This window comes from Taudactylus pleione, unplaced genomic scaffold (assembly GCF_031769625.1).
Source record: "Taudactylus pleione unplaced genomic scaffold, aTauple2 ptg000066l, whole genome shotgun sequence".
Classification (NCBI taxonomy): Eukaryota; Metazoa; Chordata; class Amphibia; order Anura; family Myobatrachidae; genus Taudactylus; species Taudactylus pleione.
This window is the reverse complement of record NW_028284468.1, coordinates 34818718-34836276: the sequence shown is the minus strand read 5'-3', so window position 1 is coordinate 34836276 and position 17559 is coordinate 34818718. Positions and strand designations below refer to the sequence as shown.

General features: G+C 43.9%; 1 protein-coding gene across 1 annotated transcript in view; it reads left to right on the top strand.

The window, feature by feature from the left end:
* APOLTP (apolipoprotein lipid transfer particle homolog) overlaps window positions 1-17559 on the top strand; it is a 345964-nt gene that overhangs the window by 212904 nt on the left and 115501 nt on the right. Inside the window, exon 44 of the mRNA XM_088466926.1 lies at window positions 6200-6340. Coding sequence (XP_088323052.1) covers window positions 6200-6340 — 141 coding nt within the window. The remainder of the gene's footprint in view (window positions 1-6199; window positions 6341-17559) is intronic.

Below are 17559 nucleotides of genomic sequence, written 5' to 3'. Positions count from 1 at the left end.
TTGCTTGTGTCTGCCCCCCAGGCTGAAAGTTGCCAGCCAGCTCCTGCCCATTACATGCCTCCAGCAGCCCAGTCCACACCAGCTGGAGAGGGACACCCAAATGTACAGCTTCCGCCTGTGATTGCGAGACAGAACAGCACATGATTTTACCTGAATGATATGGAGCAGGCTGAATGCTTTGGGCCAGTATCCAGCCAGACAGGCATTATTAGATGCTACACACACAAGCTGCTGGTCATTTTGTAATTGTTAGTGAGAGGCTTGAGCAGAAGTGAGGGCGGATGGGCGAGTAGACACAGGCGGACGCTAGTGGCCCCAGATGGATAACGCCTCACCATGAAGAGGCCCCTATTTTCACTGTGATCTTAGCACAGTCTAAGCTTTTTTTTTTTTTTTTTAAATAATAATAAAATCTGCCCACCATAATAAACAGCCTTAAATTGGCTCTGATGTTCATGTCTCAGCTACAACTGGGTACACACCTGGTCAATATTAGACCTATCCACACCCCCAACATTATTGTCACTCCCATTTTTAAAATTGCAGTCGCTGGTAGAGAATCTGGACCACTTGCTTGTGTTTGCCCCCCAGGATGAAAGTTGCCAGCCAGCCCCTGTATGGAACAAGGAATATAAATGTCTTAGATCAAAGTACTGATATAAACTAGATCTTGGAATGTCAAATATCTCTCGGATGTCTGTGAAGGATGGAGGGAAAGCTATGCAGAGGCTCTAGACAGGGCCAGACTGCCAATCTGGTACTTCTGGCAAATGCCAGAAGGGCCGATGGCCAGATGGGCCGGCCTGGCTGCAAACTCTGGCCGAGCAGCTCCGCCTCCCAGTGCTCTGCTCGGCCAGGGATACTGAAAGGCGGGAACTGCCAGGGCTGCTTAGCAGCCCCAGCCTGTCCCTTGCTTTAGGTCAACTAAAAATGTCAGCCCACATCTTATCCAGGGCTTATAGGTAGCCCCAGCCCACTCTCCTTCTTAGATTTAGAAAAAAATGTCCATTATGTTGGTTTTCCATGAGTATTCTGGTTTGAATACTCATGGAAAAGAGAAATGGGATTGTAACTACAACATATATTATGATTTTTGTAGTCTTGGCAAAATCTCAGCCCAGGTAGCGACTGATGTAGAGTTAAATTGCTCAACCGACATATAATGGGCTGTTAAGACATCAGGTCCCAGGACAGCAGAGCTCATAAAGTCTTGCATGTGTGATTTCATTAGAGTGGGATGCATTAAGCATCCCGATGTGTGGGGTGCTAGAGCTTAGAATACTGGTGCCGGATTCCTGACAGCTGTCAGAATCCCAGCACCAGCATCCTGACCGCTGGCATCCTAAAGGTAAGTAGCAGGCTTCGGGGAAGGTTCGAGTTAAGGATTATGGTTAGGCACTAGGGGGAGGGTTAGGGTTAGGCACTAAAGGGGAGGGTTAGGTTTAGGCACCGGGAAGGGTAGATAAGGTTTAGGCACTAAGGGGCAGTTTAGGGTTAGGAACTGGGCAGGGAGAATTATGGTTAAGGGTAGGATTAAGGGTTAGGTTAGAATACTCACCTCTCCAAGTCGGAACTGTAACCTGGTCAGGATGCCAGCGTCGGGATTCTGACCTCTAGGATCCTGAGCGCCGGCATCCCGTACCCAAACCCTTAGTGTTAGTTGCTTTATAGAAGACTTACTGTTGAGCATCAATGATCTCTAACAAGGGGTAGTAGGATAGATATTGATTAATTTAAGTAGAGCCTAGATGAACCCCCGACTGCAAGGTTCAACTATAAAGTGTATTACTGTGTATTATTTTTGGAAGTGCTCTGCAATTTTTCAAGGGTAATACATAATGGGGTTATTACAGAGGTTCCCAAACTTGGTCATCAAGGCACCCTAACAGCCCAGGTTTTAAGGATATCTATGTTTCACCATAGGTGACTTAAATAGTACCTCAGTCAATTTGATTTAACCATCTGTGTTCAACCATGGCTATCTCTAAAATCTGAACTGTTGGGGTGCCTTGAGGACCGTGTTTAGGAACCTCTGGGTTATTATTTTCAATAGCTGAAATTATTCCAGTAAGAGTGTCAAGTCCTAAGCTTATTAGCTAATATGTAACCCGTGTTTTCCACACAATTATCGCATGCTTGCAGACCTGGGTTGGAGTGCTTACAATATGTTCAAGGGGAAGGCCGACCCAGGACTAAAGACAGGCATTGAAATGCCGACACCTATCTTTAGCCCCACGCCAAAATCCCAGGTGCCCGGCATCCTGAGAGAGGAAAGCCGGGGATAGCCAGGTTGTAGCCATGGGAGGGGGTGTGTCAGAATTCAGCCTGGGATCAAATGTTACTTACCACAGCACCAGCTTCCCTGGAGTTCCCGCGGTGGTGGTCATAGCTTCAGCCATGTTGTCTGTATCACCTGATTGGTCTCTCATCCATTGGTGGCCTGGTCAGTTTGCAGCTGACTATCTCCTCCAATGGACAGCTACCCAAGGGTATAAAGCAGGACTCCAGGAAGCAGGAAGTTGCCTGAACCACTCTTCACTATTCCAGTGACTGTTGGCTGTAACATCATTCCATGCTCCATGCTATGTTCCTTTCCAGTGTTAGCTCCCAGAGCTATGCAGCATCTGGATCTCTAGTACTACCTCCAAGTGCTACTCCGCGTCAGGATCTCCGGTGTGCTATTTCAGCTCTCACGCTGATTCCTAGTGTTATATATTCAGCTCATATGCTGATTCCTAGTGTTACATATTTTGGTCCTCGTACTGATTCCCAGTGTTACATTATCAGTCTCTGTACTGATCTCTAGTGATTAACTTCAGCACTCATGTACATGCCGAACTCCTGTGTTCACTCAGCACTATCCATGTGCTGACTTCTAGTGTTTTTTTCTTCAGTGCTAATCCAGTGTCTGGCTCTCCAGTGTCTACTCATCAGTACTAATTTCAAGCATTCTATTGCAGTTGTTCCACTGCATCTGGAACACCTGTGTGTGTACTCAGTACATCATCCATATACTAATTTCAAGTATTATACTACAGTGCTACCCCTGCATCTAGATCACCAGTGTGTGTACTCAGTACATCATCCGTGCACTAATTTCAAGTATTCTACTACAGTGCTTCCCCTGTGTCTGGATCACCAGTGTGCATACTCAGTACAGCATCCGTGTACTGATTTCAAGTATTCTCTTTCAATCCTTACCCTGTGTTTGTATCTTCTACAGAGCACGTTAGTGCTAACCAGTGTGAGTATCTTCTGAGATATATTCCATTGTATCCTCTATGTGTTATCTTCCAGTGTTGGCCTCTACATGACTTTCTCCAGTGTATCCTCTACTTGACATTCTCCAGAGTATCCTCTATGAGTTATTCTCCGTTGTATTCTCTACATGTTACTCTCCAGTGCGTTCTCTACAAGTTATTCTCCAGTGTATCCTCTATGTGACCCTTCCAGTTTATTCTCCTCGTGCCATCCTTCAGTGTATAATTCCCAGTCTATTCTCCAGTGCAAGTAGTTCTTCTTTTCAACCCTGCCACCTTGTCTGTTGCTAATTCCTGGGTGACCCTGACCAGGGGACCGTGACCTGCTGGTTGGGCGCAGCTACTGTAACACCACATCCCGCATGGAGGGGTCACTGGTGACAACCACCAACCAGTTAGACTCCGTGTCCCTAGTCAGGTCTCGCCAACACACGGGGATTAGCCGAGGAGGAGCTGCCTCCCTGCCTAGTCCCTCCAGGTCCCAGTCTTCAAACTGAAAACCTCCAGAGTCAGGTCATGACAGGGGGAGGGGTAGGTTTGGGCACCCCTGTGGTGACTTAGGGTTAGGCACCCACCAGGGAGGGTTAGGGTTAGGCTAGGGGAAGGGTTAGGGTTAGACACCCCGGGGGGAGGGTTAGGTTTAGGGTGCGGGAAGGGGGGTAGGTGTAGGCACCCCCGGGGGGGGGACTTAGCTTTAGGCACCACCCTGGGAGTTTTAGGGTTAGGCACCACCAAGGGAGGGTTTGGGTTAGGGGGGAGCAGGGGAGGGTTGGTATACTTACAAGCTGCTGCCGGGATATCCTCCCTTCGGGCTTCCAGCATCGGTATGAGAACCAGCGGTTATTCAGCCGTCAGTATTTCATACTGATTCTGTTTCCTGTAAGAGGACGGAGCATGGGAAGGATATGAAAATAACAATAGGTATTGGGAACTAAAATATACTATGTACAACTACAGTTCCCTGAATAAGAATTGGTCAGTGGTGTGTTCTGGGAATGCCAGTCCGGACTGCGATTAGCAGAGAGCCACCAATGAGAAGCCAATTCTCTGCCTTGCCGTTAGCCCTACCCCACCTCTAGGGGTTGTAGCTATGCAGTCCCTAGAAGCCAGTGTTTCTGTGCATGTGCCAGTCGCAGGCCCTGCCAACTGCTACACAATAAACCACCTTGCAGGCACCAAAGAAAACAGGAGCCGGCTGGGCTGCTTGCCAGACTGCTGCACGGGCAGCCCCCCTGAAAGAAAAAGGCAGGAACCACCTCTGGAGGCCACTTCAGCCCATGGTGTTTGGGAGTTCCTTTCCCCATTTAACAAGGATAGATTTGTGTTTTACCCAGGTGCATTGTGAGAATATATAAATATATAAGTTGTGTGTATCTTTGGATCGATAGTGAGATCAGAGACATAACTAGATGTTTTGGTGCCCTGTGCCAGAGAGAGCATTGGCGTCCCCCCCTCCCTTCATTTTTAAATAGGGACATAAGATAGTGCACCTGAAAAAGGGCCATGGCCTCATGGGGAAGGGCCAGGGAAGAGATAGAGGAGGCCAGGAGATGCTAGGGATAAAAGAAAAGGAAGCTACAAGTGAAAATTATGATAAACAGGAAAAGGCCCAAACAGCGCCCTCTGCCCTGCGGTGCCCAGTGCCATGGCACAGGTCGCCCAACCCTAGTTATGGCCCTGAGTGAGATATTAATATTTGCATTTGTGTACCACTAGTATGTTGATGCACATAAGGTTATGTGATTAATTATACTGTAGCTGTTTACAGTTTGTATTTGGCTACACATTAATATGGTCAGAATGTACAGACAGGTTCAGCTTTACCAAAATTAATTGTTAAAAAAAATCTCTTTAAATCTATTTTAGTTATTGAGAACGAATAGGAAAACTAACACAACTGAGTTGTCCCAATCCCTCATGCTAGTAACATAATGTAAATAGGTCGTTTTTAGTATGGTCAAAATTGATATAGTCTACTTTACTATTGTTACATTTTGTAGGGTAATTAGAATAATGCAGAGTCCATTTCAGGGCGCTACAGTGCATCACTAGGTCCAATAGGAAAATCTGGTGGGTGGGCTTCCTTAGTCTACTTGCCACTGTTCTCAGAAGAATAGAATGGGGTTCTCTTCCAAGACCTGACCAGACCTGTAGTCACCAAACCCCATTCTCCTCCATGTACTCTTTTCCAACTAGAGTAATGTAGAGTAGTGTAAGGGCTTAAGAAAGAAAGAGTCTTGGGGTGTGTTTTCTAAGCCTCTGCCAGTGGTACTGGCCACAGGACTTTAAAGGACAATAATATTGAATGCAAAATGCCTATGGTTTTGTATACAATATTAATCCCCTTTTAAATCACATAGCTAAAACTGCCTAATGAATGGTGTTTGCACTACATCAAAAATGAGTAAAAATGCCACACTTAGCTTGTCTCCTAACTGCTTGCTCAATGGTACCTCTTGGGCTAAATCCTGGTGTTTTCTTCTTGTAGGGGGATAATGGGGGGAGGGGGGTTTGTCACTTCTGTTCTTCTTTAAATATAAATGATGCTGCTTGACAGGAGCTGGCTATCTGTGGTCTCTCCTTACTGGAGACTTCACTTTTCATCTGTAAGTAGTTTACTATTTATATATAAACATTGGTACTGTAGAAAGTAAAATTGTCTGGTCCTACGTAAGAATACGCTTACTGGGGGGCATACTGTGGTGAATAGCAAATAGTATTATAATTCAGACATGTATTAGGCTAACCCTTCTCATGGAGTTGGGAAAATGTGCTAGCAGTTTGGAAGGTAGTATGTTCAGTCACATAAGTAATGCCTACAGTAGTCCCAGAGATATCTAGCAGAATTATAGATATTGCATATGAGTTACACAATACCAGAATTGGGAAAAATTATCTTGCTTCTAATGTGAAATAACAATTTTGTTTTTGATCTTAAGGTAAACATTTCATCAACACTGAAGATTGGAGAGAAACACTTATATTGCAGATCTAGTATAGCACATCCTTTCAACTTTGCAGTAAGGGAGTTTGAACTTGGTTCTTTATCAGAATGGAAAGACAGCCAATACAATCAAAAGGTACAGTAGAAAATGGGACATGAACTTGCATGATTAAATATACACCACTTGATGTGATGTTACTTTTACAAATGTATAAGAGCTTTGTCATTCCTTGTGTCTTCAAAATCATTTTATAAAACTGAGCATGTATGTATATTAAATAAAGATTTGTATGGTAACTAGGCCTCTACTATAGAAATAACTAACAGGTAACGCGCACGCTGTCCGGCTGCAGACTGTCAGTGATTGATAGTCTGCTGCCGTTTCCGGGCAGGGAGGGGGCGGCCGCGGCCTCTGTTTCCCAAAACAGAGACATATCACCACCATTGCGGGGTAGTGGAGAGGTCAGGGTCTCTTTCGGCTGATTTTCTGGCCTCTTTTGTTCATCTTCGGCGGCCGGCTTGTGTGACCTCATTGTCACTCAGCCGGACGATGGTAGCACAAATGGTGCGATGCTGCATCCAAGGACGGAGCTCGGATCATTAATGCATGCAGAAGGCATGATGCCTCCTGCTGCATTACCATGTTAGCAGCTGCTGCCTCTGTGTCCTCTGCTGAGTCACCCCCTAAATCGCAAAATTGAGGAAAAAGGAGCACAATGAAGGAAAAAGTAGCAGGAAAAAGTTGCAAAGTTGAGGAAAAAGCATGCAGTCCAGCATCTCGTGTCATAGGGCACAAAAGGGGTAATTGTATGAGGACACATCTGTATGTTGCCATCCAGGTACACACACTCAGCTGTAAGTGTAGATGCAGCTGAGATGCATGGGATATCTGATCACTAAACAGACTTGCATGCAACTCTGAATCGGGCGCTATATTTTCTCTTCTTTAATGTTTTATTACTGCAAGGGATTACAACATCCTATTTACTTCGGCAGAAGGTTTCTCTTTCTCTCCTGGCTGAATACAAGAATTTGCATCGAAGTGGATTACACCCACATCCGGTGGGTGTCTCAGTAGGAAACACATCGGCTGCTACAATAGCATACAATTGCAGTAGTGGCTGCAACAGAAGTTGCAGCTGCTATTGCACCTCCATCAACCTCTGAGTCAGTCCCTGAGTTGCAGTACAGACCCCCCTTACTGCTCTGATAGTGTCAGTTTGGCAAGATTTGTAGCCATGGTGTCTGAAGCATGTGTGTTCTACTGCTATGCCCCACGTGTGCTAGGTAGGGTGTTTGTGTCCAGCAAATAGGGGCAAATTACAGGTAAATAAACTAAACATTAGGGGCAATATCAGTCTGGGACATGGAGGGCTATACTCGTATACTGTATAAAGTAATTCCACTAACAAAATATATACATCAGTAGTATAACTCTAATATAAGCAATGTTACATTATATGTACTGTAATATAATAGACCCAATTCACATTAAGCCACATACTGTATAGTACCCAAAAGTCACATGCCACACAATAGTGGACCCAATTCACATTACGCCACACAGTAGTGCCCACAATTAATGTTACGCACCATGCAGTAGTGCATCTTATTCACATTATGCCACACGGTAGCATCTTTTATTCATGTTATGCCACAGCAGTCCCTCTTATTCATACACAATAGTGCCCTTATTCACATTATACTACACAGTAATACTACAATGCATGTTATGCCACACAGTGGTGGACCTTATTCACGTTATGCCACAGTGGTGCCCCTTATTAACATTATGCCACAGTGGTGCCCCTTATTCACATTATACAACACAGTAGTGCCCAAAATTCACATTATGCCACCTTTGTGCTAGGGGTGTGCACCGGCCACTTTTCGTGTTTTGTGTTTTGGTTTTGGATCTGGATCTTTCTTCGTGTTTTGGATCTGGATTGGTTTTGCCAAAACCACCCTTCCGTGTTTTGGGTTCTGGGTTTTGTGTTTTGGATCTGTATTTTTTTTTTAAAAAGCATAAAAACAGCTAAAATCACAGAATGTGTGTGTTTTTCTGCTCCTATGCTATTATTAACCTCAATAACCTTAATTTCCACTCATTTCCAGTCTATTCTGAACACCTCACACCTCACAATATTGTTTTTAGTCCAAAAGGTTGCACCGAGGTAGCTGGATGACTATGCTAAGAGATACGAGTGGGCGGCACAAACACGTGGTCCATCTAGGAGTGACACTGCAGTGGCAGACAGGATGGCAGTTTGAAAAACTAGGCCCCAAACAGTACATAATTCAAAGAAAAAAAAGAGGTGCAATATGGAATTGTCCTTGGGCCCTCCCACCCACCCTTATGTTGTATAAACAGGACATGCACACTTTAACAAACCAAACATTTCAGTGCCAGGGTCTGCCACATGACTGTGGCTGAAATGATTGGTTCGTTTGGACCCCCACAAAACAAGCTCGCAATTAATCTGTCCCTGCACAAGCTGGCTCTACGGAGGCAAGATGTCGTCCTCATCCTCCTCATCCACCGATTCCTCACCCTCTTCAGTGTTGTGTACATCCTCATCCTCACAGAGTATTAATTTGTCCCCGCTGTAATCCACAACCACAGGTCCCTCTGTACGTTCTGGAGGCTGGTCTCCCTGGAAGGGTTGATAATTAATTTTATGAACATCATCTTCTCCACATTTTATGGAAGCAACCTCCTACGCCTTTCACTGACAAGGTTCCCGGCTGCACTAAACACTCTTTCGGAGTACACACTGGAGGGGGGGCAACTCAGGTAAAATAGAGCCAGTTTGTACAGGGACCTCCAAATTGCCTATTTTTCCTGCCAGTACAGGTACGGACTGTCTGACATGCCTACTTGGATGCTGTCACCGATGTAATCCTTTAACAGACAGACGCATGCTTGTCGCTGCTGCTTTGAGGATGCAGGTGCGGCTACAGCCCACACAATTCACAAAGACAGAAAAAAAAGAAGAATTTTTTATTTTTTGTGGAGCGCACTTTGAGGGTTACACCACCCTTTAACAGACAGACGCACGCTTGTCGCTGCTGCTTTGAGGATGCAGGTGCGGCTACTGCGCATACATTTCACACACAAACACAGAAAAAAGAAGATTATTTTATTTTGTTGGAGCGCACTTTGGGGGTAACACCACCCTTTAACAGACTGATGCACGCTTGTCGCTGCTGCTTTGAGGATGCTGGCGCAGCTACAGCCCACACAATTCACAAAGACAGAAAAAAAAAGAAGAATTTTTTATTTTTTGTGGAGCGCACTTTGAGGGTTACACCACCCTTTAACAGACAGACGCACACTTGTCGCTGCTGCTTTGAGGATGCAGGTGTGGCTACTGCGCATACATTTCACACACAAACACAGAAAAAAAGAAGATTATTTTATTTTGTTGGAGCGCACTTTGGGGGTAACACCACCCTTTAACAGACAGACGCACGCTTGTCGCTGCTGCATTGAGGACAGTATCATATGCAGTGACAGTAGACTTGTCAGAAATTGTTGGCACGTCCTTCAGTCCGGACCAGATGTCCAAACCGGCCCTTGACTTATGACACAGGCGCACGCTTGGCGCTGCTACTGTGTTGATGCAGGTGCGGCTACATCGCACACAAATCACAAACACAGAAAAAAAAATGTTTTTTATTTTTTGGAGCACTTTGGGGGTTACACCACCCTTTAACAGACTTATGGGACACAGGCGCACACTTGGCGCTGCTCCTTTGTTGATGCACGTGCAGCTACAGTGCACACAATTCACAAAGACAGATTAAAAATAATTTTTTATTGTTTGTGGAGCTCACTTTGAGGGTTACACCACCCTTTAACAGACAGACGCACGCTTGTCGCTGCTGCTTTAAGGATGCTGGTGCGGCTACAGCCCACACATTTCACAAAGACAGAAAAAGAAAGAAGAATTTTTTTATTGTTTGTGGAGCGCGCTTTGAGGGTTACACCACCCTTTAACAGACAGACGCATGCTTGTCGCTGCTGCTTTAAGGATGCTGGTGCGGCTACAGCCCACACATTTCACAAAGACAGAAAAAAAAATAAGAATTTTTTTATTGTTTGTGGAGCGCACTTTGAGGGTTACACCACCCTTTAACAGACAGACGCACGCTTGTCGCTGCTGCTTTGAGGATGCAGGTGGAATCTAGACGGCATTTGAAACCGGGGACACACTACCTCCATCAATTGTCTAAATCCCACTGCACTAATGGCGGATACCGGATGCACGTCTAACACCAACATAGCAGTCAAGACCTCAGTTATATGTTTTGCTTCAGGATGACTGCTGTTGTACTTCATCCTCCTCGCTAGGGACTGTTGGAGGGTCAATTGTTTAGTAAAAGTAGTGGTGTTCCTACTTCCTCTCTGGGATGATGAACAACTCCCAGAAGCAGCAACAGCACTATGAGGAAGTGGTTATTGATCTTTCCCTATTTTATTTTTATCGGAGAAAGTTTGGCCCTCCATTTATGTTATATTGATATATACGTGCGGCTAAGGCGCACACAAACACAGAAAATATTTTTTTCTTTTTGCTGGAGAGTAGTGCACTTTGTGGGTTACACCACCCTTTAAGAAATGAGCAAGCCGGCCCTTTATTTATGGGACACAGGCGCACGCTTGGCACTACTTTGTTGATGCACGTGCGGCTACTGCGCACACAATTCACAAACACAAAAAAATATATTTTTTTATTTTGTTTGGAGTGCCCTTTGGGGGTTACAGCACCCTTTAGTGGTCAAGCCAGCCGGCCCTTTATTTATGGGACACAGGCGCACGCTTGGCACTACTTTGTTGATGTACGTGCGACTACTGCGCACACAATTCACAAACACAAAAAAATATATATTTTTATTTTGCTTGGAGTGTACTTTGGGGGTTACAGCACCCTTTAACGGTCAAGCCAGCTGGCCCTTTACTTATGACACAGGCGCACACTTGGCACTACTTTGTTGATGCACGTGCGGCTACTGCGCACACAATTCACAAACTCAGAAAATATTTTTTTATTTGGTTTGGAGTGTACTTTGGGGGACACAGCACCCCCTAATGGTCAAGCCAGCCAGCCCTTACTTATGACACAGGCGCACGCTTGGCACTACTTTGTTGATGCACGTGCGGCTACTGTGCACACAATTCACAAACACAGAAAATATTTTTTTATTTGGTTTGGAGTGTACTTTGGGGGTTACAGCACCCTTTAACGGTCAAGCCAGCCGGCAGTTTACTTATGACACAGGCGCACGCTTGGCACTACTTTGTTGATGCACATGCGGCTACTGCGCACACTTCACAAACACAGAAAATATTTTTTTATTTGGTTTGGAGTGTACTTTGGGGGTTACAGCACCCTTTAACGGTCAAGCCAGCCGGCCCTTTACTTATGACACAGGCGCACTTTTGGCACTACTTTGTTGATGCATGTGCGGCTACTGCGCACACAATTCACAAACACAGAAAATATTTTTTTATTTGGTTTGGAGTGTACTTTGGGGGTTACAGCACCCTTTAACGGTCAAGCCAGCCGGCCCTTTACTTATGACACAGGCGCACGCTTGGCACTACTTTGTTGATGCACGTGCGGCTACTGCGCACACAATTCACAAACACAGAAAATATTTTTTTTTTGGTTTGGAGTGTACTTTGGGGGTTACAGCACCCTTTAACGGTCAAGCCAGCCGGCCCTTTACTTATGACACAGGCGCACGCTTGGCACTACTTTGTTGATGCACGTGCGGCTACTGCGCACACAATTCACAAACACAGAAAATATTTTTTTTTTTGGTTTGGACTGGAGTGTACTTTGGGGGTTACAGCACCCTTTAACGGTCAAGCCAGCCGGCCCTTTACTTATGACACAGGCGCACGCTTGGCACTACTTTGTTGATGCACGTGCAGCTACTGCGCACACAATTCACAAACACAGAAAATATATATTTTTTTGGTTTGGAGTGTACTTTGGGGGTTACAGCACCCTTTAACGGTCAAGCCAGCCGGCCCTTTACTTATGACACAGGCGCACGCTTGGCACTACTTTGTTGATGCACGTGCGGCTACTGCACACACAATTCACAAACCCAGAAAATATATATTTTTTTGGTTTGGACTGGAGTGTACTTTGGGTGTTACAGCACCCTTTAACGGTCAAGCCAGCCGGCCCTTTACTTATGACACAGGCGCACGCTTGGCACTACTTTGTTGATGCACGTGCGGCTACTGCGCACACAATTCACAAACACACAAAAAATATGATTTTTTTAGCACTTGGGGGGAGCACCCCTGATGGACAGAGCACCCCCTGGACAACACTACAGCACCCCTTTTGGACTGGGACACTGCACAGTACTTTGGAGTGGACAGCCCCTATGGAGAACTGACTGCACAACACAGTCCAGCCAGCCCCTATGGACTTTGAAGTAGTGGACACAGCCCCTATTAACAACAGCAGCACAACACAGCCAGCCCCTATGGACTTTGAAGTAGTGGACAACAGCAGCACAGCGCAGCACAGCACAGCACACTACTCTACACTACACTACACTACACTACACAGCCCAGCCAGCCCTAACTCCCACCCTCCCTCTTCACTGTCCACAGCCGAGTGAGAAAATGGCGCCGACGCGGGTACCTTATATAGGTTCCAAAACCCGCGAGACACGGAAGGCGGGATGATGACGTTTTGCCTCGATTTCAGATCCGAGTCAGGCGGCAAAAGTCGAGCCTGACTCGGATCTGCTTCGGATAGGGGGGGTTCGGATTTCAGAAATCCGAACCCGCTCACCCCTACTTTGTGCCCATAATTTACATTATGCCATGTTGCAGGGCGCAGATGATCAGCCATCCGACGGGAGGGCGGATCACCTTCTAAACCTGAAGCATGTAAAGAGATCAGTGTCTCTAGCAATCACTGCTGCACCCACACCACACCCACTGTCTGTAAGCAATTATTAGTATATGTCATTCAGACTCAGCAAGTAATCTGCCCCCTGTTGTATGGCTGATCTCCTGCGCCCTGTATTGGAGCAGTAGCCTAGAGCTTGTGCTCCTCTGGGACTACCTTCGCTATGCTCCTGAGTGTGGCAGCGGGTACAGCATATATAACATTCTTTTCCCCAGCAGAATCTTATCATTGTTTAATGCAAAAATTATTAGAACAGCAGGTGGACTTCCTAGTAGGGATGGAAAGCATAAGCCCATCATTGAATGGTGGGACGGGCTTCTGCCATAGAATGTTCTGATACAATGGTAACTAACCATCACATCAAAAGCATGAGATGGAAATAGCATCGCAATGGTTTGTGCATGTGCATTAATTCGGAGCTGACCATGCGGCAAACATTGAAATGCCACCTTTGAATGGTTAAAAACCACTAATATTGCAAGGAAAACATTGATGGCCCATAACCATCGATGTCCATCCCTACCCTAGAAGCACCTGGGCTTGCAATGCCTTGTGGAGAATGTGGCCCTGGTTTCATCTCTTATAGAAAATTATTAAATCCAAGCAAAAAGTAACTCTGCAAAAAGAAATTGGTGTGCTGAGGAGCTCAAGAATATTGGATTACAGTAGCACAAATAATAAATATTTATTTGGATATAATAAATTCAATATATCTCCTGGGGATAGAATAATAAAAATAGTAATAAAAAATAATATTTGCGATAAGTAATTATTCTAAAATCCAACAAGGAAACATAATCACAGTAAACATTTGATGGTCACAGTGATCCTCTATTGCAAACGGATACTATTTTTTTGATCAGCGTCCTTAAAAGGAAGTTGCAACAATGTTCCTCAAAAATAGATATGTGTTGCAAGACTTACATAGCCTGACATTAATTAGTGTTCCATAACAGATATAAAATGAAATATTGCGGAATCAGTTAGAAGATGTAATTACAGTCCAGAAGGTACAGTATGAGTCCTGTCATAGGGGAAACAGTTCACGTAGCTAGTGAGTTTGTAAATGTAGCAGTTGTCCTCATAAATAGTCACTGGCTCCGGAATCCTCCATTAGGTTGCCTCACCCGATAGTGTGCGGGAGCTGGTAGTTACCCGCTACGGCCGCAACCGTCTCACAGGGGCCTAATAGTATCTGGTTCTGGGATCCCCCGTAGGTTGCCTCAACCAATGGTTTGCGGGACTTGGTACGATGACTCACTGCTGCTGCAGCCAGCACACAGGGGGCTAGTTGTATCCTGGAGGAAAGGTGGGCAGGACTCCAGTCCACCACCCGATGATCAGACCGGAAGCAGAAATAGTAGTCAATAGTAAGTTAGGTCACATGGACCTTCTGGAGGCACAGTCCACAGATAACTGGCAGGTATCACTAGCACGTCCGCCCAACACGGACAGGACGCTGACAAAATAGCTCAAGTGCTGATGGTGAATTAGCAACTGCTTCTTGAGAAAGCCGTCAGATACGGAGAAATGCGGGAGAAACGCACCTTCTATGCATCCTTCCTGGAAGGATGTTTATGGCAATTCTAGTCAGAGTATGGCACCATCTAATGTTGATAGCAGACCGGTAGTTACTAAGGCGCCTAAGCGCAAGCTATCTTTTTATCAGTCTGCTCAACATATGAATTCAGATGCATCATCAGAGGATTCAGATGATGCGCAAGGTTCCTCTCCAGGGTCTAGCTCAGGGGAGCAGGACCATCCGTTCACAGTTTTTAAAGTTGCAGTCATTTACAAGGCAAAGCCAGTTCGGCTTTGCCTTGTAAATGACTGCAACTTTAAAAAAACGATTGAGATCAGTCTGCATACCGCACCTCCGGCAGACTCGATCTCTATTACATCCCGCCCTTAATAGTCAAAAACATTTATAGGCAAAATAAGAACATAGAAATACCTAAATATTAATATACTCAGAAGTCGCTTGTATTCTCCTGTATATCATTGCAGGATTTGACAAACATATATTTAGATGATTAGACACTTGACACCACAGGGCTAAATCAATATGTCATAGAGTTAAGAAAAGTCCAGAGACAAGATATATTACACTACTTCTGTTTTCCCTTGTCTACTTGTATCGAACAAGGGATGAGAGAGAAGTGAACATAATCCCTAGAGAAACAAAAGATAAAACGCTTCTGCTGTTTCCGCTCCTGACAGTGTCTCCCTTCTGTTACTACTGAATCATTGCAGAGGGAGAGTTTCAGCCCGGCTTGGATGAGAGAGCGCTAGAGTGATAGAAAGAAAAGATACCTCATGTGGGAGTGAGAGCAGGAGTGTAGCTGCCGGTGGTGTATCAGCTGGGCTGTTTAAAGACAAACAGTCCCGTCGGGTGGATGCGCGTTTCACCTCTGCAGGCTTGGCCACCTGATCGCCGTAAGGAAAAACCCCTCTCCAGCTCTCTCTTTCTATGTTAGCTGATCCAATCAGATTATCCCCTCACTGATTGACACACATGTAAACCAATCAGGGAGCCAGTCCGAAGGGGCCAATCAGAAAGTATACACGTATAAAGTGGGTGTGAATTCCCTTGGCAAATTACCATTTGTAAACAAATGAGATAATGTCGTTCAGCATGACTTATAAACAGCAGTGTTTAATTGAAAACATTAATACAATAAGAATAACAACAGTGACTTCCCTTACATCAGTAAGTGCCTAGTTTCAGCAGATAAGGTTAATTCCTAATCCAACAAAAGATCATAGCAATGTCAATGCGCATACATTTTTGGTTCAAATGACAAAGATGGCAACACATCATGGTATATAAATTATATAAATGACACCACATCTTGGTATTGTAAAAATTAGTTCTAGATGACTAATCATTGAATAAAGGATGTGAAACCCTCCACTATTATGATTAAAATCAGTTATTTATATAAAGGAAGAGTTAAATGTGAGTGCTAATAAATCATATTGACACAAATATAAAGTTATATACTGCATATAATCGTACATAACATATAATTATTCTATAGAGATTGTTACCTTGAAAGCTAATGTTAAAGATAGTATACCATGAATAATGAGGTTAATAATGTAATTAGAAATAGTAATAGTGTAAATTGTGTTCCTCTTGTATACATATATCAAATATATATAAAGACTGTATAATGATGGAAATTCACTGAAGAAAAACAAAAACCATGAAGTGAATGAGTGTACTGTGAAAAAAATGAAACGTGAAGAACAATTAATTAAGAAAAATAAATGAAAAATAAGTGAAAAATTAAAAATAAATATGAATTAAAATAAATATGAAAATGAAAATAAAAATGAAAATTAATATGAATAATAAAATAAAATTAAGATATTTACAATTGAGTAAATATATTAAATAAGGATTGGGACTGGAGCTTCCTCTCTTTTGAAATGTATGCTGTGATGATTTTGTGTAATAAGATAATTGTGTGGATATAGGGAGACAACTCCATATTCATAAGTGGTGTGTGTGATCGGATACACTTCTATCAGAAGTGATCACTGCAAATACAAGTGAGATACACACTAGTGTCTTAAAAACAAAACAAGGTGAAGAAATGTATAACACCCTCAAATAAATATTACAAATTATGTAAATGAAAAGATGCGTGTTAGAGAATCTAGATATATAGATATTTTGTGTGTCTCAAAAAACCAACTTCATAAGAAGTTCGGTGGGTATATAATGAGAGAAAGTACACACTGTATATATATCTTTGTGACTCCGGATATAAAGTGAGGAATGTTCCTCTATCCGTGGTCACCCCAAAGAAAAAACATATTAAAATACCCATGTTATGGGGAACATATACTGTCGTATCAAATTGAATCATAAAATACACTGTAATTTATATTCTCATTGAGTCAGAAAGTCACAGATAAATATGGACAAGAAGTAGAAATAAAGGATTTTTTTAACTGCCGAACAACAAATGTGCTTTGTGTTGAGATCTGCCGCCCGTGATACTGAAGAATGCCTGAGGTTCAGGGCCCTTGAACATCTGGGCAACATAGTAATGCCTAATGATCTGATGGTTAGTCCTGAATGAGAATGAAACAGATTATTACAGTTGCCAGACATTTCCATCATAAACATTCAGGACTAACACAGGAATTCCAAATATATGGACTAGAAAGGGTGAAACTAGGACTCAGAGGCGGAGATCTCAACAAAGCACTATTCGTGAAGGAGAGTGAATGGATAGTCAGACTTGGGACTTTAATACCGACCGGACTCAATGAGAATATTAATTACAGTGTATTTTTGAAGGAATAATGATTCAATTTGATATGACAGTTTATGTTCCCCATAACATGGGTATTTTATTATGTTTTGTCTTTGGGGTGACCACGGATAGAGAACCAT